Here is a 27,323-nt window from a genome sequence, read left to right as displayed (position 1 = left end):
ACATTTTAGCCAAAACCTGGTTGCCTCTGCTAGGAGGCTGAAACTTGGCTGCAAGTGGATCTTCCAGCAAGACAATAACCCCAAGCACACATCAAAATCCACACAGAAATGGTTAATTGACCACAAAATCTAAAGAGTGCAATGGCCATCTTAGTCTACCGATTTGAACCATATCGAAATCCTGTGGTTTGAATTGAAGAGGGCATTCCATAAGCACAGACGAATGATATCAAGGATCCGGAAAGATTCTGTATGGAAAAATGGTCTAAATTTGGGGAGTTTCTCCCATTCTTCTCTGCAGATCCTCTCAAGCTCTGTCAGTTTGGACGGGGAGCGTAGCTACACAGCTCCTTTCAGGTCTCCAAGTCAGAAAATTGAAATGTTCATTCATTAAACAATTGGTTGAAATCCATGCTGTCTATCTAACATTAGCCAAATACTAGAAAGAGAAAACTCTAGCTGAATATCTATAAAACAGCACTAGCTAGCACAGCAGTTACACCCGTTGTAATTGCTGACAAGCCCGCTTAGAAACCAATCAACAGCTGAGATGAAGGGAGGGAGGGAACAGTCTTGGGGACAGTTATGCAAGTTACTGTATGGCTACAAAATGTTGTCTAACAATATACAGCTAGCAATATGGTAAATTAGTAAAAACAGAGCCCACTTCGTCACAATACACCTTTAATTATACCCTTTATTAACATATAAGACAAAACAAACACATTTTTCTCTGTGTCAATCAGTGGAGGCTGCTGAGGGGAGGCCTGCTCAAAAGGAATAGCTGGAACAGTGCAAATGCAGCGGCATCAAACACATGGAAACCAATAGTGATATATTTGATACCATTCCACTGATTCTGCTCCAGCCATTACCACAAGCCCGTTCTCCCCAGTTAGGGTGCCACCAACCTCCTGTGGTGTCAATGTCACAGAACATTTCAAACTCATGGTGCATTCGTGTAAGTAATTTGAATGCAACAGTTTGTGCATTGTACACCTACAAACTACTGACTGCTGTAGTGGTAGAGCAGTGATTTGCTAGCAGAACCACTCTTTGGTATTACTTCTGCAGTCACAAATGCTCAAATGCATTGCGATTCATCTAATTATTTCACAGTCCGACAGCTTTTCATGATGTAAAGTCCGCTGTGCACTATATGGATGTTAAGTATGTCAGTTTTCACTTCCCCTTGATTAATGCAGTTTCCAATTCTGATTCAACCCCAAACCTGTAACCCTAAGGACTTCACGTAGATAAACACTAACATTCAAAAGTTTGGGGTCACATAGAAATGTCCTTGTTTTTGAAAAAAATTATAATAATTGTCCATTAAAATTACATCAACTTGATCAGAAATACAGTGTAGACATTGTTAATGTTGTAAATGACTATTGTCGCTGGAAACGGTAGATTCTTTATGGAATATCTACATAGGTGTACAGAGGCCCATTATCAGCAACCATCACTCCTGTGTTCCAATGACACGTTGCCAAGAAGTCCAGCATTCCGGAGTCGCCTCTTCACTGTTGAAGTTGAGACTGGTGTTTTGCGGGTACTATTTAATGAAGCTGCCAGTTGAGGACTTGTGAGGCATCTGTTTCTCAAACTAGACACTAATGTACTTGTCCTCTTGCTCAGTTGTGCACCGGGGCCTCCCACTCGTTTCTACTCTGTTTAGAGTCCGTTTGCGCTGTTCTGTGAAGGGAGTAGTACACAGTGCTGTACAGTGCCTTGCACAAGTATTCATCCCCCTTGGCATTTTTCCAATTTTGTTGCATTACAACCTGTAATTTAAAAGTATTTTTATTTTTATTTCATGTAATGGACATACACAAAATAGTCCAAATTGGTGAAGTGAAAACAAATGTCTTAAAATTACAGAAAAGTGGTGCATGCATATGCATTCACCCCCTTTGCTATGAAGCCCCTAAATAAAATCTGGTGTAACCAATTACCTTCAGAAGTCACATAACTAGTTAGAGCCAGTTTGCGCTGTTCTGTGAAGGGAGTAGTACACAGTGTTGTACGAGATCTTCAGTTTCTTGGCAATTTCTCGCATGGAATAGCCTTCATTTCTCAGAACAAGAATAGACTGACAAGTTTCAGAAGAAAATTATTTGTTTCTGGCCATTTTGAGCCTGTAATCGAACATACAAATGCTGATGCTCCAGATACTCAACTAGTCTAAAGAAGTACAGTTGTATTGCTTCTTTAATCAGAACAACAGTTTTCAGCTGTGCTGACATAATTGCAAAATGGTTTTCTAATGATCAATTAGCCTTTTAAAATGATAAACTTTGATTAGCTAACACAATGTGCCATTGGAACACAGGAGTGATGGTTGCTGATAATGGGCCTCTGTACGCCTATGTAGATATTCCATTTTTTTTAAAAACTCTGCCGTTTCCAGCGACAATAGTCATTTACAACATTAACTGTATTTCTGATCAATTTGATTTCTAATCAATTTGATGTTATTTAAATGGACAAAAATATGAGCTTTTCTTTCAAAAACAAGGACATTTCTAAGTGACCCCAAACATTTGAACGGTAGTGTAAAGTCCACATTCTCTCTCAAATAACTCAAGTTCAGCTAAATGGCTAGATCTTCCCTTATGGTCCTTTTTAAAAATAAATTAAACAGAATTTGACAATACGTACTGTAAATGGAGTATGATTATTATCAACAGATATTGACAAACTCCACACTGCCTTGGGAATGCAAGGCATAGATATTAACAAATTCAAATACAGACATATTTCTTCCATTAAAATAAAGATACACTTACAGTAGTTCTTTACTCAAAACGGGTAGCAGCACAGACAGGCTTGCGGATTCTGAGTTCATTCATAGAGAAAGGTTTGCGTTTCCGCTGTGAATTTAGTCAATTCTACCGATTCTGTTCTCTTTAATATACTGCCAGTAGTTCTTATTGATCACCATTGGTGACAAATACAATTTACAGGATAATTTGGCATGCATCAGTCAACACCTAGACCCGAGTCTGATTGGGGTAAAATTGATGCAGCTTGGATGTGAAACAGACCAAACACAGACTAAATATCTGTTTTACTAATAACCAAATTAAAATTTTAAAGTTGAAGTTCTCATACACATACCTTTGTACTTATAATTCTTTTTTTTTAAGAGTGCAACAGATTTCTTTGTTTAAACATTAAATTCGGTCTGAATCGTTTCATTAGTCTATAAAGTATAATGTAAGTCTATTGCTTGTATAATAGCTAAAAAAATAAGCTTAAAGTGGGTATAGTAAAAATAAAATTATCTCTAGATGCTGTAAATAAAACTAATACATTCGTCAACCCCTAAACATTAGTCAACAATTCAAAGTTTTGTGAGACACTGTGCCAAACTGCCTATACCTGCGCTTAAGGGTAGGTATTAGTCTACTTTGGCCACTTCTCTGGACGGCTGCAGTCAACCGACTTCAGACAGCAAGAGGACAAATTATACTGAGTCCTGGTCATGTTCATTAGGCAATAATCTCTCGTGGACAGAAGCATGTAACAGAACTGGTATCGTAGTGTATGTCAACAGACTGTGGGATGCGACAACAGCGAGGTGCACAGATTTTTGCCACTGATTATTTGGATAAATTAGGATTTTGCAGGTGTTCATATCTTTCACATTTTGGAAGAGGGGACATTTGGCCCCTAGACTTGCCCGTAACTTGCAGAAAGAGTTTGTGTGGGAGGGAGCTACCGCCCTGCTTCTGCTACTCGTTCTTGTATCTTTTCCGACATGTTAACGAGCATTTGACTCAATTTCAAAAAATTGCGGTGGAACAAGTGAGATTAATTACGCAGAAAACTGATCAAAACAGACTGCAATAAGGAGGGACTTCCTGGACTTGTCCAATAAGAAACACTAATTTTAGATTTTAAAACGTTTTAAAACATTTTCTGTTAACCTAATGAACACGATACTGAATACACTTAAAAACAACTGGCCCGAGGCATTCATGGCACAAACATTTTGATTGAATGATCAAACATTAAACACCCAATAAATATCTGCTTAAAACTTCACTCATGACCGAATGAACCTCGATGGACAGATACCTGAAAAAAGTGCAGACAAAACAGCCTTTTGAGGTATCTAATACTCTCACTGCGTCTCTCGTCCTCCTCCATCTCCTCACAATGTCTACATATCCTTGAACCTCTCACTCTATACTCAGTGGCTCCTGTGGCCTGCAGTGACTGATGGGGGCTGTAGTTTCTCAGACTTCCTGTCTTTGGCTTCTGTGTCAGAGGCTGAGTCTGAGTCCTGGGCATGTTGCTGCTTCATCCACATGTCACAGTACAACCCTCCCTTAGCCAGCAGCTCATCATGCCTGGGAGGGAGAAAGTGGAGAATATGTAGTTACAATGGGGACACACAATCACCATTAACATCATCGCCAAGATGTTCCCACTATATGGTTTTGAGAATAGGACTATAGTGTGAGAAGCATCATAAACATTGGCCTGTCCCATTCTTGGCATTTACATACATTCTTTAGATGTTTGTTTCTTGACGAGCATAAAACAATATTTTGATTGGAATAGGCTTGTTGAGTGTGCAGAAATAGAACAATCACTCTTTCAACCATTCACTCACCGTCCTCGCTCTGCTATCTGACCGTCACTTAGAATAAGAATCTGGTCGGCACCGATGATGGTCGACAACCTGAAGACAGACGATTCACAATCAGACAAAATAAAGATCCAAACCATATAAGCTTAACATTAGAAGGGTATTAGTTGGTACCATAATTGAGGAGGACAGGCTAGTGGTAATGGCTGGAGTGGAATGGTATCCAATACATCATGATGCCATTCCATTCGCTGCGTTCCAGCCATTATTATGAGCCACCCTCCCCTCAGCAGTCTCCACTGATCCTAATGTATGGGTTCCCTCCATACATGCATTTTTGTCCACCTGAGACCCATCCCTTACCTGTGAGCCACGACGATGGTGGTCCGATTGGAGCACACTTTGGTGAGCGACGCCTGAATGTTGCGCTCCGTCTGTGTGTCGAGAGCAGATGTGGCCTGTGCAGAGGGAAAACTTTATGAGATAAATTGACTATGAGATAAATGAGATAAACATGACTAAAATATTCAAGTTCAGTGAACTTGTATTAATCCACTGTAACACAATATGACAGGAGGATCAGTGGTGTGGGGGCAAACATTGGCCCTCATCAAATACGTTAAGAATGAATCCTTGCTTCCTCTCGTTCTTGAAAAAATATTTGATTGGACATGGCTGGACTGGTGATAGAGCCATTGTGTTTACCTATCAATTTGAAGTGTGTTTTTAAAGTATTTGAACGCTCCGGGTGAAGTTTCTCCTAGATAAAGATCTAGGACCAGCTTTCCCTCCCCAATCCTAAACTTAGCCCAAAAAGAAAAAAAAATGAAACTGACCCAAGATCAGTGTCTCGGGGCATCTATTTGAACACGGTCATTGACCCTCCTTGTGGCCCTTCCTGAAAGTTTACCTCATCGAGCAGGATGATCTGAGGGGCCTTGAGGATGGTCCGGGCGATAGCCACCCTCTGCTTCTCCCCCCCGCTCAGCTTCAGACCCCTCTCGCCCACCTGGGTGTCGTATCCTGGGAGGGGGACAGACAGAAAACAGACACAAATGTCACCCACCTCATACAGTAACAATGCACCTGGCAGCTACTGTGTGAACGCTGCAAATTTCCCCACTTGTTTGAGGAGATTTAGATGTCAAAATTATTCTGCAAATGGGGTTAGTAAATACAAACCCTTAAAACAACAATATTGACACCATAAGCCACCTTCAGGTTAACTACAGACAGAAATATAATGGCAACATACAGTTCTGGTTTCCAGGCCCAGATTAAGCCTAGTCCTGGACTCAATAGAAAATCTCCACTGAAATAGTGTTTTAGTCTAGGACAAGGCTTAATCGGTGTCTGGGAAACCAGAAAAAGAGGCTGTGTTATTTCCATACCTTCTGGGAACGTCTGGATCTTCTCGTGAATGTCTGCGGCGATAGCCGCCTCCTCCACTTCGTGGTCGCTGGCAGAGATTCGTCCGTAGCGGATGTTGTCGCGGATGTTGTCGTTGAAGAGGACCGTGTCCTGGGGCACCACGCCAATGTGGGCACGCAGAGACACCTGCTTCACCTGCACTCAGATACCAAGAGGCTCAGAACACACTATATTAATACAAGGTCAAGCTCATTAGGACACGCAACGGAAAAATGTTTTCAAACGTCCTGATAATAGTTTTTTCTTAATTTGGTGCCTAATGAACACGACCCAGGTGTGTATCATATTAACTATACTGTCTAACTGAACCAGAAGACCACCAACATATAACAAACCTAATGTTATATACAGCATCTGCTAACAAGGCAGTTTGTCTGGGAACTATTTTTGTGCAACTGGGCAAATTACTCACCTTAGAGATGTCCTGGCCATCGATGCGGATGCATCCTCCCTGGACGTCATAAAAACGGAAGAGCAGGCGAAGGATGGTGCTCTTACCACACCCTGACTGGCCAACCTAGGGATGTCAATAAAGACACAAACTGTTGAGAAGCAAGAAACATCTGTACTACACATGGTCCAGACACAAACCATCCAATGACTGATAGAGAGAAATCAAACACTGCTCAAGTGTGCGTAGCCTCTGGGTAATGCTCGGAAGCTTCGAATCCAATCTTACCAATGCAACAGTCTGGCCTGGCTGCACAGTGAATGATACGTCCTTAAGGATCTCCTTCCTTAAAAAAAAAAAAAAAAAACACACAGAAGCACAAAATATATATTTAATCAAATTTGATTTGTCAAACGCGCCTGAATAATACAGGTGTAGACCTTACTGCGAAATGCTTACTTACAAGCCCTAAAACAACAGCGCAATTTTAAGAAAAATAAGTGTTAAGTAAAAAACAGATAAGTAAAAAAAATATATAAAAAAATAAACAGCAGCAATAAAATAACAATAGCGAGGCTTTATACAGGGGATTCCGGTACAGAGTCAATGTGCGGGGGAACCAGTTAGTTGAGGTAATATGTACATGTAGGTAGAGTTAAAGTGACTATGCATAGATAATAAACAGAGAGTAGCAGCAGCGTAAAAGAGGGGGGTAATGCAACTAGTTTGGGTAGCCATTTGATAAGCTGTTAAGAAGCATTTTGGACCTAGATTTGGCGCTCCGGTACCGCTTGCCGTGGGGTAGCAGAGAGAACGGTCTATGACTAGGGTGGCTGGAGTCTTTGACAATTTTTAGGGCCTGCCTCTGACACTGCCTAGTATAGAGGTCCTGGATGGCAGGAAGCTTGGCCCCAGTGATGTACTGGGCCGAACGCACTACCCCCTGTAGTGCATTGTGGTCGGAGGCAGAGCAGTTGCCATACCAGGCAGTAATGATGGTGCAGCTGTAGTAACTTTTGAAGATCTGAGGACCCAAGCCAAATATTTTTAGTCTCCTGAGGGGGAATAGCTTTGTCGTGCCCTCTTCACGACTGTCTTGGTGTGTTTGGACCATGATAGTTTGTTGGTGATGTGGACACCAAGGAACTTGAAGCTCTCAACCTGCTCCACTACAGCCCTGTCAATGAGAATTGGGGTTGTGCTCGGTCCTCCTTTACCTGTAGTCCATTTAGGCAGGTTACCTTAGTGTTCTTGGGCACAGGGACTATGGTGGTCTGCTTGAAACGTGTTGGTATTACAGACTCAGACAGGGACAGGTTGAAAATGTCAGTGAAGACACTTGCCAGTTGGTCAGCACATGCTCTGAGTACACGTCCTGGTAATCCGTTTGGCACTGCGGCCTTGTGAATGTTGACCTGCTTAAAGGTCTTACTCACATTGGCTATGGAGAGTGTGATCACACAGTCGTCCGGAACAGCTGATGCGTTCATGCATGTTTTAGTGTTACTTGCCTCGAAGCGAGCATAGAAGTAATTTAGCTTGTCTGGTAGGCGCGTGTCACTGGACAGCTTGCAGCTGTGCTTCCCTTTGTAGTCTATAATAGTTTGCAAGCCCTGCCACATCCGACGAGAGTCGTAGCCAGTGTAGTACGATTCAATCTTAGTCCTGTATTGATGCTTTGCCTGTTTGATGGTTCGTCGGAGGGCGTGGCGTGGTTTCTTATAAGCTTCCGGGTTAGAGTCCTGCTCCTTGAAAACGGCGGCTCTACCCTTTAGCTCAGTGCGGATGTTGCCTGTAATCCATGGCTTCTGGTTGGGGTATGTGCGTACAGTCACTGTGGGGACAAAGTCATTGATGGACTTATTGATGAAGCCAGTGACTGATGTAGTGTACTCCTCAATGCCATCGGAAGTACTGTGCTAGCAAAACAGTCCTGTATCTTAGCATCTGCTTCATCTGACCACTTTTTTATTGACCGAGTCACTGATGCTTACTGCTTTAGTTTTTGCTTGTAAGCAGGAATCAGGAGGATAGAATTGTGGTCTGATTTGCCAAATTGAGGGCAGGGGAGAGCTTTGTACACATCTGTGTGTGTGTGTGGAGTAAAGGTGGTCTAGAGTTTTTTTCCCCCCTCTGGCTGCACATTTAACATGCGGGTAGAAATGAGGTAAGGTAGATTTAAGTTTCCCTGCATTAAAGTCCCCGGCCACTAGCTGACTCTGGATGAGCATTTTCCTGTTTGCTTTATTTATTGTCTACCGTATTATCCAATGATTGTACGTTGGCTAATTGGACCGATGGTAAAGGGAGATTACCCACTCGCCGTCAGATCCTTACAAGGCACCCAGACCTATGTCGCCAATCAAAGGAGAACGCTGGAACTACCACAAATATAATTATTCATCAAACTGTTTCTGAATCAGTCTCTGTGTATAGCCTAAACACGTTTCATCAGTCAAAACAAGACCTGAATATAAATAAATACAAATCTTAGGACTTACCCGTCAGTGTAGTTAAAGTACACATTCTCAAACTCCACTTTTCCCAGTTTATAGAGAAGGTTCCCTGCATTCACCATGTCCTTCACCTGAAGAGAAATAAAAAAAAAGCACATCAAATTACAAGAAATGTATTTCCCATAATGAAATGCAAAGATTAGATTCTGACACAGGGAGAATCTCGATTGGTTTTGCTTGCCTCCTCCCTCCCGTCCTCGCCTCGTTTGAAAAAGGTTGAAGGTAATCAAGGAGAGGTGACAAGGAGAAGGAACGTGGAAACAAATAAGCTTTTCATGAAATTAGACTTTCTACACTGACGCATCATCAGGCAAATGATGCTTACAGCAAAATAAATGTGTAGTGATAAAAAACTAAATTAGCTAGTTGTGCACGACATTTTATAGATAAAAGGACTTATCCTTTTGTATATAGTGTATTGTTTTTAAATGTGAACATGCTTTTCTACTCCGAGAAAACAAAAGCTGATTCGAAGAGATTTTAAAACACTTCCATGCTTCCTGCTACGAGGATACTATTGTGCATCCTCGGTCGAAGTAGGTAGTCGAGGATGGGAGAAAACAACCTACTTGCGAATTGGTACTTCTCGATCACTTATCGTTTTTCCAGGTCACGGAGGGTGGAGGAATGGAGGAGAGGACAGACTTTTCCAATTGAGTATCTCCCATACACACCAAAAAGCTGGTCATTGACAACCAATTTCAAAATTACCTCCTCTTCCTCTGTGAAGAGCTTAAACATGCTCTCCATGTCGATAAAGGAGTTCTGGATCATTCTGTGGAGGTTGAGGACATAAGTATTATAAAGAGAACCAGTTGTGCATTATGGGTACTGTAGTACATGATGCTATAAACAATGCCTTCCATAGATCTGTGTCAATAGTCTAGCTTCATTTGCTTGTGTCTTTCCTGATCAAGTCAGACATGTGGAAGCAATATGGTGGAAACCAATACAGTCAATTTAGCTATAAGTGACAGACATAAAAGAGACTAGAGAAGGTGACAGGAAGTAGAATTGAAACCCAGCCCATAACACCTCTCACCTATAGTAGGTTCCAAACCAGTTGAGAGGGGTGTAGAGCTGGATGATGTAGGTGCCGAAGAGGACAAAGTCTCCAACCTGGAAATAGAGTGCATTAGCCTGGTTAAACCAGACTGAACACTTGGTTCACTATTGTTTCACTTTGTTCAGTTTTGTTTAACCAGGCTAAAGTTCACAGCATCTGACTTTAATGTATACTTCATTATACCACATGTATTACTGAGAAAAACATGTAGTACCACAACACTGTGTGCAAAAGTACGTTTTTTAGCAAATGTTCAAACATGCATGAAAACATACATGCATAAAGTAGCAAGGCTGCACGGCCTAGTAGTGATGTTGTGCATTTGTATTGATTGCTTTTGTCGGCAAAGCAAGTTACAAATAATTTCCTTAATAGAGTATAATAACGTTTTCTAATCTAATGTAGGACATAGAGCCAAAAAACAACATAGCCATAGCATAGAGTAGAGAAAAGTGGATGAGTATCTAGACCTTTTCCGGGAACTTCAGTAGTTCACAACTTCATGTTAAATAGTTTCTCACCCTGAAAGTGGTTATTTACTAAATCCAAACATGGATAAATTACCATAGTCCTGGCTCATAGACTATTGTCAGGGTGAGGAACCATCTAACATTAAATTGTAAAATACTCAACTTTCCCTTTAAGCTAGTAACGGCTCCGAGCTCAGTACCTTAAACTTGCCCTCCTGGACAAAGTAGGCACAGAGCAGTGACCCGGCCAGTAGACCTGAACCGATGATCAGGTTCTGTGTCTGGTTTAGGAAGGCCAGAGAAGCTTGTGTCTTCCACTCTGAGGTCTAAGACGGGAGGGGACAGACAGATAAAAAGTCCACAAACGCAACAGTACAATCAAAAGAGTTATAGTCTGGTCCCAGATCGGTTTGTGCTGTCTGTTTGCACTGCTGAACAGACCTAGAACCAGGATAGAGATACAAAAGCTAAAGAAATGTCTGCTGGTTGCAGTTCTAAAATCCTAGAACATCATTAATGATGGCAAGCTCTATTTAACTATGCTTCTGAGGTGGTCAAACATTTTTTTGTATACATCTATTCATTCTGCTACTGGTCACTATTACTCCTGTTTACATGTACAGTTGAAGTCGGAGGTTTACATACACTTAGGTAGTAGTCATTAAAACTCGTTTTTCAACAACTCCACACATTTCTTGTTAACAAACTACAGTTTTAGCTAGGACATCTACTTTGTGCATGACACAAGTAATTTCTCCAACAATTGTTTACAGACAGATTATTTCACTTATATCACTGTATCACAATTCCAGTGGGTCAGAAATGTACATACACTAAGTTGACTGTGCCTTTAAACAGATTGGAAAATTCCAGAAAATGATGTCATGGCTTTAGAAGCTTCTGATAGGCTAACTGACATAATTTGTGTCAATTGGAGGTGTACCTGTGGATGTATTTCAAGGCCTACCTTCAAACTCAGTGCCTCTTTGCTTGACATCATGGGAAAAGCAAAATAAATCAGCCAAAAAAAACAATTGTAGACCTCCACAAGTCTGTTTCATCCTTGGGAGCAATTTCAAAACGCCTGAAGGTACCACGTTCATCTGTACAAACAATAGTACGCAAGTAGAAACACCATGGGACCACGCAGCCGTCATACCGCTCAGGAAGGAGACTCGTTCTGTCTCCTAGACATGAACGTACTTTGGTGCGAAAAGTGCAAATCAATCTCAGAACAGCAGCAAAGGACCTCGTGAAGATGCTGGAGGAAACAGGTACAAAAGTATCTATCCACAGTAAAACGAGTCCTATATCGACATAACCTGTTAGGCAGCTCAGTAAGGAAGAAGCCACTGCTCCAAAACGGCCATAAAAAGCCAGACTACGGTTTGCAACTGCACATGGGGACAAAAATCGTACTATTTGGAGAAATGTGCTTTGGTCTGATGAAACAAAACTGTTTGGCCATAATGACAATCGTTATGTTTGGAGGACAAAGGGGGAGGCTTGCAAGCCGAAGAACACCATCCCAACCATGAAGCACGGGGGTGGCAGCATCATGTTGTGGGGGTGATTTGCTGCAGGAGAGACTGGTGCACTTCACAAAATAGATGGCATCATGAGGATGGAAAATTATTTGGATATATTGAAGCAACATATCAAGACACCAGTCAGGAAGTTATGGCTTGGTTGAAAATGGGTCTTCCAAATGGACAATGACCCCAAGCATACTTCCAAATGGCTTAAGGACAACAAAGTCAAGGTATTGGAGTGGCCATCACAAAGCCCTGACCTAAACCCTATAGAAAATGTGTGGGCTGAACTGAAAAAGCGTGTGCCAGCAAGGAGGCCTACAAACCTGACTCCGTTACACCAGCTCTGTCAGGAGGAACGGGCCAAAATTCACCCAACTTATTGTGGGAAGCTTGTGGAAGGCTGCCTGAAACATTTGACCCAAGTTAAACAATTGAAAGGCAATGCTACCAAATACTAATTGAGTGTATGTTAACTTCTGACCCACTGGGAATGTGATGAAAGAAATAAAAGCTGAAATTAATCATTCTCTCTACTGTTATTCTGACATTTCACATTCATAAAATAAAGTGGTGATCCTAACTGACCTAATGCAGGGATTTTTTACTATGATTAAATGTCAGGAATTGTGAAAAAAAACACACACACACACACACACACACACACACACACACACACACACACACACACACACACACACACACACACACACACACACACACACACACACACTGGAATTATACATTTTAGACATCTTTACAAATTAATTAAAAATTAAAAGCTGAAGTGTCTTGCGTCAATAGGTATTTAACCTCTGTTACGGCAAGTCTTAATAAGTTAGGAGTAAAAATGTGCTTAAAGTCACATTAGTCGCATGGACTCACTCTGTGTGCAGTAAGTGTTGAACATGACTTTTGAATGACTACCTCATCTCTGTACCCCACACATACAGATAATGGTAAGGTCCCTCAGACGAGCAGTGAATTTCAACCACAATGACCAGAGATTTTCCAATGCAGAAGGGCACCAAAGAAGGGCACCTATAGGTAGATAAAAAAAAGCTAACGTTGAATATCTTTGCGCATGGTGAAGTTATTAACTACACGTTGGCTGATGTATCAATACACCAAGTCACTACAAAAATACAGGCATCCTTCCTAACTCAGTTGCCGGAGAGGAAGGAAACCGCTCAGGAATTTCACCATGAGGCCAATGGTGACTTTAAAACAGTTACTTGGCTGTGATAGAAGAAAGCTGAGGATGGATCGACAACATTGTAGTTACTCCATAATACTAAACTAATTGACAGAGTGAAAAGAAGTAAGCCTGTATAGAATACAAATATTCCAAAACATGCATCCTGTTTCCAACAAGGTACTAAAGTAATAGGGAAAGGGAAAGTTGGGATACTTAATCAGTTGTCCAACTGAATGTATTCAACTGAAATGTGTCTTCCGCATTTAACCCAACCCCTCAATCAGAGATGTGCAGTAGGCTGCCTTAATCGACATCCACGTTTTCGGCGCCCGGGAAACAGTGGGTTAACTGCCTTCCTCAGGGGCAGAACGACAGATTTTTACCTTGTCAGCTCAGGGATTCAATCCAGCAACCGTTCCTGTTACTGGCCCAACACTAATTACTAATCACTAATTACCTGCTGCAAGAAATGTGTCAAAGCAATTAACTGAGTACCGTAACTCTCCATATTTTCAAGCATAGTGGTGGCTGCATCATGTTATGGGTATGCTTGTAATCATTAAGGACTGAGGAGTTTTTCAGATTTTTTTTTTTTTTACGGAATGGCTACCAAGCACAGGCAAAATCCTTCAAGGAAAACCTGGTTGAGTCTGCTTTCCACCAGACACTGAAAGATGAATTCACCTTTCAGCAGGACAATAACCTAACACGCAAAGTCAAATCTACACTGGAGTTGCTTACCAAGAAGACAGTAAATGTTCCTGAGTGGTGTGTTACAGTTTTGACTTAAATCTACTTTAAAATCTAAGGCAAGATCTGAAAATGGTTGTTTAGCAATGATCAACAGCCAATTTGACAGAGCTTGAAGAGTTTTTAAAGAATAAAAATGGGCAAATGTTACACAATCCAGGTGTGGAAAGTTCTTAGAGACCCATCCAGAAAGACTCACAGCCGTAATCACTGCGAAAAGTGCTCCTACAAAGTATTGACTCCTGAGAGTGAAAAGTTAAGTTAATTTGATATTTCTGTATTTCATTTTAAATACATTTGCAAAAATGTCTAAAAACACATTTTCACTTACTCATTATGGGGTATTGTGTGTAGATGGGAGAGACAAAATTCTATTTAATCTATGTTGAATTTAGGCTGTAAAAACAAAATGTGGAATAAGTCAAGGGGTATGAATACTTTCTGAAGGCACTGTGTATTCATCCGCCTGTCACACCTGCTGACACTCACCACACACACACACCACATGCTTCTGCCATCCTGTTTACTATTATTATTTATCCTGCGACCAGTCACTTTCTCCTAATCCCTGCCTACATGTACATACCTAACTCCAGTATCCCTGCACATGTACCCTGTATATAGCTTCCTCTCTTATTTCTTGTGTTATTACAAAACATTTGCTTATTAATTATACTTTTTTGATATTATATTGAACTATATATCACTGCTGGGTAGGGGCTTGCAAGTTAAGACAATGAGCACCACCATAATGAAGGCGTGATTTAGGACTTCTAACTGTATAGATAGTGTGTTTGCGCTACAGACTTCTGGATTGTAACATTGGATTTGTCTATTTCTTCTGCATCCATAGTCTGTGAGATTAACAGGGGTTGAGCTAGAGTGGTATTTGTGAGAAAAGGGTGGATCTTGAAGGGGACCAGGGCAGGGTTTTGTAAAGAGTCCGAATGGTTTGAGCTACAAACTATTAAAAGCTATACAGTATATGAAAAGATGAGACTCCCACGAACACTCACAAGCAACACAAGAATCGTTAGAAGATAAGGGGTTCTTCTACATAGAATATCATAGGGAATCCCAGGACAAAGTGTCTGTAATTTAATACTGTAATACGCTTACATAATTGCTGTCAAACTCCAGTTGTCACTGACTAGTTGGACATTCATTTCCCAATAAACAAACAACTTCTGTACTTACAGCACTCATATAAATTTATGTTTATCAGATTTTTGCTTTGGCTGACCTAATTTTTATTATTGACATTTGTTAATACAACTCATGAATGCAACTGTTGGCTAAATATAAAAGACTGGACAGATAAATGAAAGTCATATATATGAAAAGCTGATTTCTGCTGGGTTCTTGGGACTGTGCATGTGAAAAACCAAAGCAAGCACTCTGGTGTAAATTAACTCAGATCTATATTCTCAACTCATCAGAGTTTGACATCTATAGCCTGGATTACCTGATACTTCAGGATGGCGTCCTCAAAACGGTTCACCTCGTAATTCTCTGCGTTGTAGTACTTCACCTGTTGGAAAAACATTACAAATCGCAGTCATGAAGCAACTCTGAAGTTGCAGAAATGCAATATGTTTGCGGGCATCTTCATGTGCCACCATGGCAGGTAGGGATTCTGGGTCGTGTTCATTAAGCATCAAACAAACAAACTGGGAGGGACTACCTGGAATGTTAATGTTGAATAATGTTTTTAAACATTTTCTGTTGTGTGCCCTAAAGAACACATTCCAAGTAGAGGTTAAAGGTCAAAGGGACCATCTCAGTACCGTCTCAAAGTTGAGCAGGGAGTCCACAGCCTTGGACTTTGTGTTGTTGTCCTGGGTGTTCATGTCTCGCCTGTACTTGGTCCTCCATTCCGTGATGATGATGGTAAGGGCTGAAGAGATGTATCGATGGACCATTATGAAATATTACATTGGTATTACCGGATCTCGGTCGAACGCATATGTAAAATACTTTCAAATAGGTGTGATTGATTAAAATGGCGCCGGAGAAGAAGGCAGACATTTAACGTGTCCCCAACCGATTGTGTTTTTTGTTTGTTTATTTGCGTTGTTTGTAACTTATTTTTAAACTAATTTTGTACATAATGTTGCCGCTACCGTCTCTTATGACCGAAATTAACTTCTGGACATCAGGATTGCGTTTACTCCCCACGGGCTGGCAGAATCCTTTTTTTCTTTTAACGAGTCTGACAAGCCCAACGCAAACTATATACAGCTTTCTCGGGAACATGCCCAGATCCCCGTGATATGCGTGAAGAGGAGGTGGAGAAAAAGGGGCCAAAGGGCGGGCTGCCTTTTGAGAATTCGCAGGCGATCAAATAACACCCACTTCCTTCCATTCTGCTGGCAAACGTGCAATCTTTGGAGAATACAATAGATGACCTATGCGCAAGATTAAACTACTAACAGGACATTCAAAACTGTAATATCTTATGCTTCACGGAGTCGTGGCTGAACGTTGACACTATCAACATACAGCTGGCTGGTTATACTCTGTACCGGCAGGAACAGTGGCGGAACAGCGGCATCTGGTAAGACAAGGGGCAGCGGACTATGTATTTCTGTAAATATCTAAGGAAGTCTCGCGCTATTGCTCGCCTGAGATAGAGTATGATAAGCTGTAGACCACACTATCTACTTAGAGAGTTTTCATCTGTATTTTTCGTAGCTGTTTAGATACCACCACAGTCAGAGGCTAGCACTAAGACAGCATTGAATGAGCTGTATTCCGACATAAGCAAACAAGAAAACACTCACTCAGAGGCAGCGCTCCTTAGTTGCAGGCAACTTTAATGCAGACCACAGACCACTCTAGACCACCGTTACTCCACACACAAAAGACACATACAAAGCTCTCCCTCGCCATCCTCAAGGCAAATCTGACCACAATTCTATCCTCCTGATTCCTGTTTTCAAGCAAAAGGAAGTGACTAGATCAATAAAAAAGTGGTCAGATGAAGCAGATGCTAAACTACAGGACTGTTTTGCTAGCACAGACTGGAATATGTTCCAGGATTCTTCCGGTGGCATTGAGGAGTACACCACATCAGTCACTGGCTTCATCAATAAGTGCATCAATGACGTCGTCCCCACAGTGTCCGTACGTACATACCCCAACCAGAAGCCATGGATTACAGGAAACATCCGCACTGAGCTAAAGGCTAGAGCTGCCACTCAAGGAGCGGGACTCTAACCCGGAAGCTTATAAGAAATCCCACTGTGCCTTTAAACGAACCATCAAACAGGCAAAGTGTCAATTCAGGACTAAGACTGAATCATACTACACCGGCTCTGATGCTCGGTGGATGTGGCAGGACTTGCAAACCATTACAGACTACAAAGGGAAGCACAGCCGAGAGCGGCCCAGTGACACGAGCCTACCAAATGAGCTAAACTACTTCTATGCTCACTTCGAGGCAAATGGCACTGAAACAAGCATGAGAACACCAGCTGTTCCGGAAGACTATGATCACGCTCTCTGCAGCCGATGTGAGTAAGACCTTTAAGGCTGCAGGGCCAAACAGATTACTAGGACGTGTACTGCGAGCATACGATGACCAACTGGCAAGTGTCTTCACTGACATTTTCAAACTCTCCTTGTCCGAGTCTATAATACCAACATGTTTTAAGCAGACCACCATAGTGCCTGCGCCCAAGAATACTAAGGCAACCTGCCTAAATGACTACCGACCTGTAGCACTCACATCTGTAGCCATGTAGCTTTGAAAGGCTGGTCATGGCTCACATCAACATCATTATCCCAGAAACCCTAGACCCACTCCAATTTACACACCGCCCCAACAGATAATGCAATCTCTATTGCACTCCACACAGCCCTTTCCCATCTGGACAAAAGGAAAACCTATGTGAGAATGCTATTCAATTACTACAGCTCAGCATTCAACACCATAGTGCCCTCAAAGCTCATCAATAAGCTAAGGAACCTGGGATTGAACACCTCCCACTGCAGCTGGATCCTGTACTTCCCGATGGGCCACCCTAGGTGGTAAGGTTAGGTAACAACACATCCGCCACGCTGATCCTCAACACAGGGGCCCCTCAGGGGTGTGTGCTCAGTCCCCTCCTGCACTCCCTGTTCACTCATGACTGCACAGCCAGGCATGACTCAGACACCATCATTAAGTTTGCCGATGACACTGGTTGCATCACTACCTGGTCCACAAGGAACTACAGAGGGTAGTGCAAAAGGCACAGTACATCACTGGGGCCAAGCTTCCTGCTATCCAGGACCTCTATACCGGGCGGTGTCAGAGGGAGGCCCTAAAAATTGTCAAAGACTCTAGCCACCCAAGTCATAGACTGTTCTCTTTGCTACCGCACGGCAAGCGGTACCGGAGCGCCAAGTCTAGGTCCAAAGGGCTTCTTAAACAGCTTCTACCCCCAAGCCATAAGTCCCAGACTATTTGCATTGTCCTCCCCCCTCTTTTACACCGCTGCCACTCTCTGTTGTTACCATCAATGCAGTCACTTTAATAACTCTACCCATGTACATAATGCCTCAACCGGTTCCCCCACACACTGACTATGTACCGGAACCCCTCTGTACATATTCTCGCTATTGTTATTGAACTGCTGCTCTTTAATTACTTGTTATTTTTATTTCTTATCCGTATTTTAAATTTTTAAATGCATTGTTGGTTAGGGGCCCGTAATTAAGCATTTCACTGGTAAGGTGAATGAATACCTGTTGTATTCGGCGCATGTGACCAATACATTTTGATTCGATTTAATTTACACTTTTGGGACTATTCCATTGGTGCAGGTCACGTCATTTGAAAGTATTTCACACATTTGACTCAGATCAAATTATTATTACCGTAGAAATATAACTGAATTGGTTCTGGAAAGGAGGCCTTGTACTCACTGAGGTAGAGGAACATGCAGACGAATATGATGAGTCCGAACCAGGCGTTGAAGTAGGTGATGAAGTAGATGATGGAGATGACGATATCTGCGATGGTGGGGAAGATGCTGAATACAATGTAGCTGTGGAGAGAAAGAGAGGGAGGCCAGGTTTAACTCGGAATGAACACACAGACTGTCCACAGGTTAGGATGACACTAAGAAACTAAGACATACTACAGGGGGATCATAGATGGGTCACATCACACTGGTTGGTAGTGATGGAAGACATTGAATGTAGACTCAATTTTAAGGTGGAAAGGAGAACAGTTGAATCTCTCTTTTTGACAATTGAGTAAACCCCTGAGGAAGCAGTCTCTAAACTTTGAGGATAAGGTAAATCACACCAAGATCAAACACGCATGTCCAGCGTTTCCCCTATATTAATTTAGCAGCGGTGAGCTGCCGCTGATGGCTACCCTATCACAGCCATTACAGCCAACTCCTATCACAGCCTATAACAGTAACTGTAACTGTTTTAAAGTCACCATAGGCTTCATGGTGAAATCCCTGAGCGGTTTCCTTCCTCTCCGGCAACTGGGTTAGGAAGGATGCCTGTATCTTTGTAGTGACTTGGAGTATTGATACAACATCCAAAGTATAATTACTAACTTCACCATGCTCAAAGGGATATTCAATGTCTGCTTTTTAAATGTTATTGTTAAGTAAATGTTTACTCCTGAACGTATTTAAGTTTTCCATAACAAAGTGGTTGAATACTTATTGACTCAAGACATTTCAGTTGTTCATATTTAAATCATGTGTTGTTTTTTTATTTTCTGAAGGCACTGTACAGTATATACACTGAACAAAAATATAAAACGCAACAGGCAACAACTTTAAATATTTTACTGAGTTACAGTTCATAAGGAAAATCAGTCACTTGAAATGAATTCATTAGGCCCTAATGGGTTTCTCAAGACTGGGAATACAGATATGCATACCTTTAAAAAAAAGGTAGGGGCGTGGCTCAGAAAACCACGCACACAATTTATTATTTGGAGACTCACCTGAGCAGGCTGTTGATGGAGGAGGTGCCGCGGTCAATGCTACGCAGGACGTCCCCGGTGCGTCGGCCCAGGTGCCAGCGCAGTGACAGTGAGTGTAAGTGGCCGAACAGACGCACCTGCACCACCCGGTTGGTGTACTGCTGCACGCGGATCCACAGGAAGGAGCGCAGGTTACTGATGAAGCCAGACGCACCTAGGGAGAGAGTGAGGTTCAGGAAAGAGAAGAAGAGGGAGAGGGCAGGGGGGAAGGGTAAGAGTGGGGTTGGGGAGAGGAGATATATAGAGCGAGAGAGACATTTAAAATAAAAGTACTCAAGGAGACCAAGGAATGGGTGTAGCAGAGAAAGACAATATGGAAGGTGAAATTCCCCCTCACCCAGGGCTCTAAATTAAAAAATATATATATTGGTATCACTGGTGTTCTCAATTTTAATTGAGAATCAATTTTAAGTTAGGGGCACCAGAATATATATATATATACAGTGGGGCAAAAAAGTATTTAGTCAGCCACCAATTAATTGTGCAAGTTCTCCCACTTAAAAAGATGAGAGGCCTGTAATTTTCATCATAGGTACACTTCAACTATGACAGACAAAATGAGAAAAAAAATCCAGAAAATCACATTGTAGGATTTTTAATGAATTTATTTGGAAATTATGGTGGAAAATAAGTATTTGGTCAATAACAAAAGTTTCTCAATACTTTGTTATATACCCTTTGTTGGCAATGCCAGAGGTCAAACGTTTTCTGTAAGTCTTCACAAGGTTTTCACACACTGTTGCTGGTATTTTGGCCCATTCCTCCATGCTCCTCTAGAGCAGTGATGTTTTGGGGCTGTTGCTGGGCAACACGGACTTTCAATTCCCTCCACAGATTTTCTATGGGGTTGAGATCTGGAGACTGGCTAGGCCACTCCAGGACCTTAAAATGCTTCTTCCGAAGCCACTCCTTCATTGCCCGGGCGGTGTGTTTGGGATCATTGTCATGCTGAAAATCCCAGCCACGTTTCATCTTTATCTTGCTGATGGAAGGAGGTTTTCACTCAAAATCTCACCTAGGGAGAGATACATGGCCCCATTCATTCTTTCCTTTACACAGATCAGTCGTCCTGGTCCCTTTGCAGAAAACCCGCCCCAAAGCATGATGTTTCCACTCCCATGCTTCACAGTAGGTATGGTGTTCTTTGGATGCAACTCAGCATTCTTTGTCCTCCAAACACGACGAGTTTTTACCAAAAAGTTATATTTTGGTTTCATCTGACATTCTCCCAATCTTCTTCTGGATCATCCAAATGCTCTCTAGCAAACTGCAGGATTTGAGTCCCTGGCAGCGTAGTGTGTTACTGATGGTAGGCTTTGTTACTTTGGTCCCAGCTCTCTGCAGGTCATTCACTAGGTCCCCCCATGTGGTTCTGGGATTTTTGCTCACCGTTCTTGTGATCATTTTGACCCCACGGGGTGAGATCTTGTGTGGAGCCCCAGATCGAGGGAGATTATCCGTGGTTTTATATGTCTTCCATTTCCTAATAATTGCTCCCACAGTTGATTTCTTCAAACCAAGCTGCTTACCTATTGCAGATTCAGTCTTCCCAGCCTGGTGCAGGTCTACAATTTTGTTTCTGGTGTCCTTTGACAGCTCTTTGGTCTTGGCCATAGTGGAATTTGGAGTGTGACTGTTTGGAGGTTGTGGACAGGTGTCTTTTATACTGATAACAAGTTCAAACAGGTGCAATTAATACAGGTAACGAGTGGAGGACAGAGGAGCCTCTTAAAGAAGAAGTTACAGGTCTGTGAGAGCCAGAAATCTTGCTTGTTTGTAGGTGACCAAATAATGATTTTCCACCATAATTTGCAAATAAATTAATTAAAAGTCCTACAATGTGATTTTCTGGATTTTTTTTCTCCTTTTGTCTGTCATAGTTAAAGTGTACCTATGATGAAAATTACAGGCCTCTCATCTTTTTAAGTGGGAGAACTTGCACAATTGGTGGCTGACTAAATACTAAAAAAGTAGTCGCAGGGCAAAATTTTATTTACCAAATGAGTCGCACTTTAGAACCTTGCACTTACCTGCCCCTCCACCTTGCAGGAACTTGAGCAAGACATAGACACACACAGTGGTGGCCAAGGTCTTCCAGCTGCTTCCATCAGTCAGCTCATTCACTATGAGAGTGAGAGAGAGAGGTTTTGAAAAGGGTTGACAGTCCAGGTCATCTTTTCTACAGTTTTTCTGGGCAGATTATCATGTCAGCCACAATGATATCACACAATACTTCTGAGAATATGCAGCGCAGCACCAATAAAGACAACCTGCAACACAACCAATAAGGCTGTGACAGCAAACAAGTAGGAATTTAAAAAGGAATCCAGATAAAAGCTGGATCTAGGGCAGATGTTGCGAAAGGAGGGATGCTCTCTCACCAATGTTCTTGTAGTAGATGGGCACAAAGACATTGATGACCCTCTCCAGACCCAGCAGGCACAGGCAGAGCACCACCAGGCCCTGTAACAGCATGCTGCCTTTGGGCCACATGTAGGGCACCAGCAGACGCACCTTCTGCCCAAAGTCCTGCCAGGTAGACTGGGATTCCTCTGCCCCATCCAACAGGGGCTGGCATACAGATAGAGATATTAGGGGTTATTGGGAACTTAATAAATACAGACAGAGACAAAAAACAACAACAAAAAGGGTTGTGGCCGGGGACTTTAATGCAGGGAAACTTAAATCGGGTTGACCTAATTTCTACCAACATGTCACCTGTGCAACTAGAAAAAAAAAAAACTGCGTACAAGCAAAAACTAAAGCAGGTTGTATCAGTGACTCGCTCAATACTGAAGTGGTCAGATGAAGCGGATGCTAAGCTACAGGACTGTTTTTCTAGCACAGACTGGAATAAATTCCGGGATTCATCCAATGGCATTGAGGAATATACCATCTCAGTCGTCGGCTTCATCCATAAGTACATTGATGATATCGTCCCCACAGTGACCGTACGTACATATCCCAACCAGAAGCCATGGAGCTGCCGTTTTCAAGTGCTTCAAGTTCCTTGGTGTCCACATCACCAAGAAACTGTCATGGTCCAAACACACCAAGACAGTCGCAAAGAATGCACAACAATGCCTATTCCTCCTCAGGAGACTGATAAGATTGGTGGGTTCCCAGATCCTCAAAAAGTTCTACAGCTACAACATTGAGAGCATCCTGAACGGTTGCACCGAGGCCTGGTATGGCAACTGCTCGGCATCCGACCGCAAGGCGCTACAGAGGGTAGTGCATACGGCCCAGTAAATCACTGGGGCCAAGCGTCCTGCCATCCAGGACCCCTATACCTTTTTTTTTACACTGTGGCTACTCACTATTTATTATCTATGCAGTCACTTTACCCTTAACTCCCTGTACATATTACCTCAATTACCTTGACTAACCTCTACCCCCGCACATTGACTCGGTGCTGATACCCCCTGTAAAATGCCTCGTTATTGTTATTTTAATGTGATATTTAAAAACTTTTTTTTTTTTAAATTTAGTAAATATTTTCTTAACTCTATTTTCTTAAAACTGCATTGTTGGTTAAGGGCTTGTAAGTAAGCATTTCACGGTAAAGTCTACACCTGTTGTATTCGGCGCATGTGAGAAATAACATATGATTACATTACTAGGTTACCTGGCCAGTGCCGCCCTCCACGTCACGTTCGTCCTCGTTGATCAGGAGCATGTACGGTCTCCGTGGTAATCCCGGAGCCTTCAGGCCCAGGAAGAAGAGTGTTCCTGTGCCGATGTAGCGCATCAACCACAGAGAAAATTCCACCTGAGGTAATGAATGAAAAACGCTAAGTCATGACTGAACCTTTAAAGGGGCAAAATGCAGTTTTGGTAAAAAGCTGAGGGAATGGCCTGAAGAAATGGAACCACTCAAATACATAGACAGAGCTATGGATGCAAGGACTGACCATCCATGGTATCAACATTATAGTTTTAACCATCTTTAGAGGTTATACACTGTTTGTTTACATTTACAATGTTATAAACATTAAAGTAAAACAAGCTCGTATGGGGTGTGACAGTTGAACTAAGCTCATGAGGCATTCATTCAGTTATAATCTTCAAGAATCAATGGGTGTAGATCATTAGTTCAAAAATGGATGTAGCAATTACACATTGACTATTTAAAGGAATCTTGCACTCATATACTATATTTTAGTATGTTGTCCACTGATAATTCAATCCCAATGGGACTGTTAATACAATCCAATCGCAAATGGTGCACGTCAGGAGTCAAAAAATAGTGAGTTTTGTATTCCTTTAAATAAGAAAAAATTGTTTCAATACTCCATTCAACACATACAATTTACATTTAAGTCATTTAGCAGACTCTCTTATCCAGAGCGATTTACAGGAGCAATTATGGTTAAGTGCATTGCTCAAGGGCACATCAGCAGATTTGTCATCAAGTCTGCTCAGTGAGGCAGCGGTTATCATTTAAAGGTGAGAGGTGAGTCAGTGGTTACAGTCAGACTGACTGTACAAAGTAAAATAGTGTACATATTATGACACAAAGTAAACAGTGGACCGTGTCATATACTTTGTGGTATAAAAACCCATTGGAAGAACGATGATGGTGAAAGCTTGGTAAAAAGCTAATGAAGATGTATTCAGAATGCATCAGTTGAACACACCTGGGAGACATATTAAACAGCCATACTTCCAGACATGACTTGTTCAATCTAAAGTCATGCTGAGTAGGACGACCAATGACAGCCACAGGGTGGGACTAAGAAAAGGCATGATCTGATTGGTTACAACATTTATATTTGGGGGCGTGGCCAGAGGGAGAGGGATGTAGAATGACATAGGGCAATGACTCTGCACTTCTAGAGTTACTCAAAGCTGACTAATGAGAATAGTTCCGCACCCTTTCACTGCTGTGTCATGGTTGGAATGCCAGTTTCTATATTAGCTGTCTTCTTGCGAGAAACTGCTTTGTAATATTTTTTTTACAATCACAACAGTCATTACGAAATGGGATTTAAGAAACATAAAACCTAGCCTATGTGTCCCATTTATGCAGATACAGTATCACACCCTATGAGTAGACTAACTTACTTTTTAGGAGGCCAATTACTAGACCTGTGTGATGGAATGTAAAAACTCAACGTTAAGTTTAATACTAATAGCCAGTAACAATATATGTCAACGTTTTAACAACCTCAATGAAACTAGGGAATGGGATCGCAGTTCATCCTCACTGTGGGGTTCATTCAAAGAGATGAAACGTTTCAAACGATAGACAGAAATGCAAGGAACAGATCTAACACCATTTCCAACTTAACCTGACAGTTAAACATGTTTATTCTACACAAATACATTTCTATCTGAAGGTCCTCTAACGCTACACCCTCCTGAACAGACCCCAGTGCCACATTCAGTAGGCAAGGTTGTGAAACATTCAGATATAAATACATCATGTAGAACAGACGTGTCTCTTTGAGTGATATCTAGAGTGAGGAGTCACGTCAGCTCTATTGGGGACATTCTATAATGTTAAACCCTCAACAATACCGTTGGTCCTCTCTCACCTGCTGCTGTGTGTTCTCCAGGCCCCACCACCAGTAGGGGCTGGCCCAGGAGACGAAGGCCAGGTTTTCCGCTGAAAATGCCACAGCCCAGAAGAGCAGCAGCACCGTGCTGTGGCCCCGCGTCCGGTCCCTCACCAGCACCCTCCTCCTCTCCAGCCTTAGCAGGGCCACTGCCCAGACCCAGCCCAGCATGGACAGGCAGCCGTACAGCACCACATAGCCGGGGAGCTCCCCTCCTCCGGCTGCCCTCCACACCAGCCCCCCTAGGAACTGCAGCAGGAGGAGTAGGGAGACTGCCAGTTGGAGGCCGTAGAGGCGCGAGCGCGGCACGAACTTGGGCTCCATCTCGGTGCCGTAGCGGCGGTAGCAGACGCAGTGGAAGGCGCCGAAGAAGAAGGAGAGGGTAAGCAGGACGGTGGGCACCAGGGTGAAGTAGAAGCAGGGCGAGATGCCGCCCTCCAGCCAGGCTTCGGAGATGGAAGCGCTGGCCTCACAGTAGCTTTGCACTACCACCATGGTGGCTGGGAGCTGGGAAGACAGGGAGGGGAAAGAGAGTATTCACTATAACAGACATATTACTACCACATTAAGCCTACACATAGGGCTCAAGATCAGAAACCTGGTCTAATGTACCATGGAGTAGCTTGGTATGTAGGAACGAAGCCCTCACAAGCTCCAGTTCAGAGAGGTCATGGTGCACATTGTAGTTCCAACTAATAAAATTATTAATTTGAATGTACATAAATGTTCAGAACAACTGTACCTTACTATCACCCCCCCCCCCAAAAAAAAATAATTAAATGTTTATGTTTTTGTCGTCATATAAAATTGAACTTTCTAAACAAATGCTTCAGATGTTGTTGCTCTCATGGAATAATTTCTTGAGCACTACAGATATTATCATGGTAATCATGATGCATTTGTCCCAGTGGCATTGTTAGCCTGTTTTTCTTGGTGGCCCGCTCTTTGACAGAGGGCATATTTAAACAATGTGACAACAACGACCAGAGCTTCAGAATAACCTTAGCAGTATATATTTCTCTAGCTATCATTTGTGAGACGTGCCTAGTTAAATAAACATGTAAATAAATACATTTGTGGCGTTATCGGTCTGACCTATCAAGATAGCTAGCTAGCTAAATTAGCTAGCTTAGATTTGTTGCTGTTATAACAACACTCACCTTCTCAAGACAAGCTGGTGCTGGAAAGCGATTTAGTGAATTGAAGCTCCAAACAAATAACTCGTTTTACGCGAAGAGATATTAAAAGTCAAAAACAACAATAATGGTAATCTTGTTGTATCCACTTGTAAATTGTCCTTATTCTTCTTGTGGCATGCATGGAGTAAAGTATTCCATCACTCGACAATCGACACTTTCTTACGAAACACTACTGCCTGAACCGGGTCCTAGAGCCCCCTGGATAACAAGCATGTTCAAATATAATGTTACGCAATCTCATATATGGCCAGTAGATGACAGTACATACAAAGACATCATACCTCACATCAAAATGCCATCTGAACGCTGGGTCTCATCATAGCTTACAGAGAAGAATATACAGTCAGTCAGTATACCAAAATCTTAGCTACAGATGATTAAAATGGATAAGAAAATACATTTTTTGATCGTTCCTATCAAAATGAGGAGTAGCAATTTCAATGCATTACAAATCAAATTGTATTTGTCATATGCTTTGTAAACAACAGGTGCAGACAAACAGTGAAATGTTTCATTACGGCCCCTCCCAACAATTAATTGACAAAGAGAAATAGAAAAGTAATAACACATATTAATACAAGTAATAATAAATAGACAATGAGTAGTGA

General features: G+C 42.1%; 2 protein-coding genes across 2 annotated transcripts in view; both read right to left on the bottom strand.

The window, feature by feature from the left end:
• LOC118363670 (ATP-binding cassette sub-family B member 6-like) overlaps positions 1-26,722 on the bottom strand; it is a 75,633-nt gene extending 48,911 nt beyond the window's left edge. The window contains exon 1 of the mRNA XM_052488502.1: positions 26,677-26,722. The gene's annotated coding sequence lies outside the window, so the exon portion shown is untranslated. The remainder of the gene's footprint in view (positions 1-26,676) is intronic.
• On the bottom strand, positions 680-26,826 carry LOC118363668 (ATP-binding cassette sub-family B member 6-like). The gene is made up of 20 exons (XM_035744772.2): positions 26,677-26,826; positions 25,496-26,023; positions 23,584-23,727; positions 22,337-22,526; positions 21,986-22,078; positions 19,917-20,109; positions 18,869-18,990; positions 15,745-15,854; positions 15,423-15,488; positions 10,678-10,803; positions 9,984-10,060; positions 9,653-9,716; positions 8,927-9,012; positions 6,714-6,771; positions 6,447-6,551; positions 5,995-6,169; positions 5,514-5,626; positions 4,967-5,061; positions 4,628-4,696; positions 680-4,361 (listed from the first exon to the last, which is right to left on the bottom strand). The coding sequence occupies exons 2-20, from the start codon at positions 26,009-26,011 to the stop codon at positions 4,202-4,204; spliced, it is 2,562 nt and encodes an 853-aa protein (XP_035600665.1). The 5' UTR covers positions 26,012-26,023; positions 26,677-26,826; the 3' UTR covers positions 680-4,201.
• Between the last annotated feature and the right edge of the window lie 497 nt (positions 26,827-27,323).

Source organism: Oncorhynchus keta, chromosome 30, assembly GCF_023373465.1.
Source record: "Oncorhynchus keta strain PuntledgeMale-10-30-2019 chromosome 30, Oket_V2, whole genome shotgun sequence".
Lineage (NCBI taxonomy): Eukaryota > Metazoa > Chordata > Actinopteri > Salmoniformes > Salmonidae > Oncorhynchus > Oncorhynchus keta.
This window is presented reverse-complemented; position numbering and strand designations above follow the sequence as displayed.

What these genes read in the sequence shown, in the direction of transcription:
- LOC118363668 (XM_035744772.2), bottom strand. Translation starts at nt 26,011, where the DNA reads ATGGTGGTAGTGCAAAGCTACTGTGAGGCCAGCGCTTCCATCTCCGAA. An exon ending in TCTTCACAGAGGAAGAGGAG is followed by an intron (nt 9,013 to 9,652) that starts GTAATTTTGAAA and finishes ATTTCTCTTCAG; the next exon opens with GTGAAGGACATGGTGAATGC. An exon ending in CAGGCCAGACTGTTGCATTG is followed by an intron (nt 6,552 to 6,713) that starts GTAAGATTGGAT and finishes TGACATCCCTAG; the next exon opens with GTTGGCCAGTCAGGGTGTGG.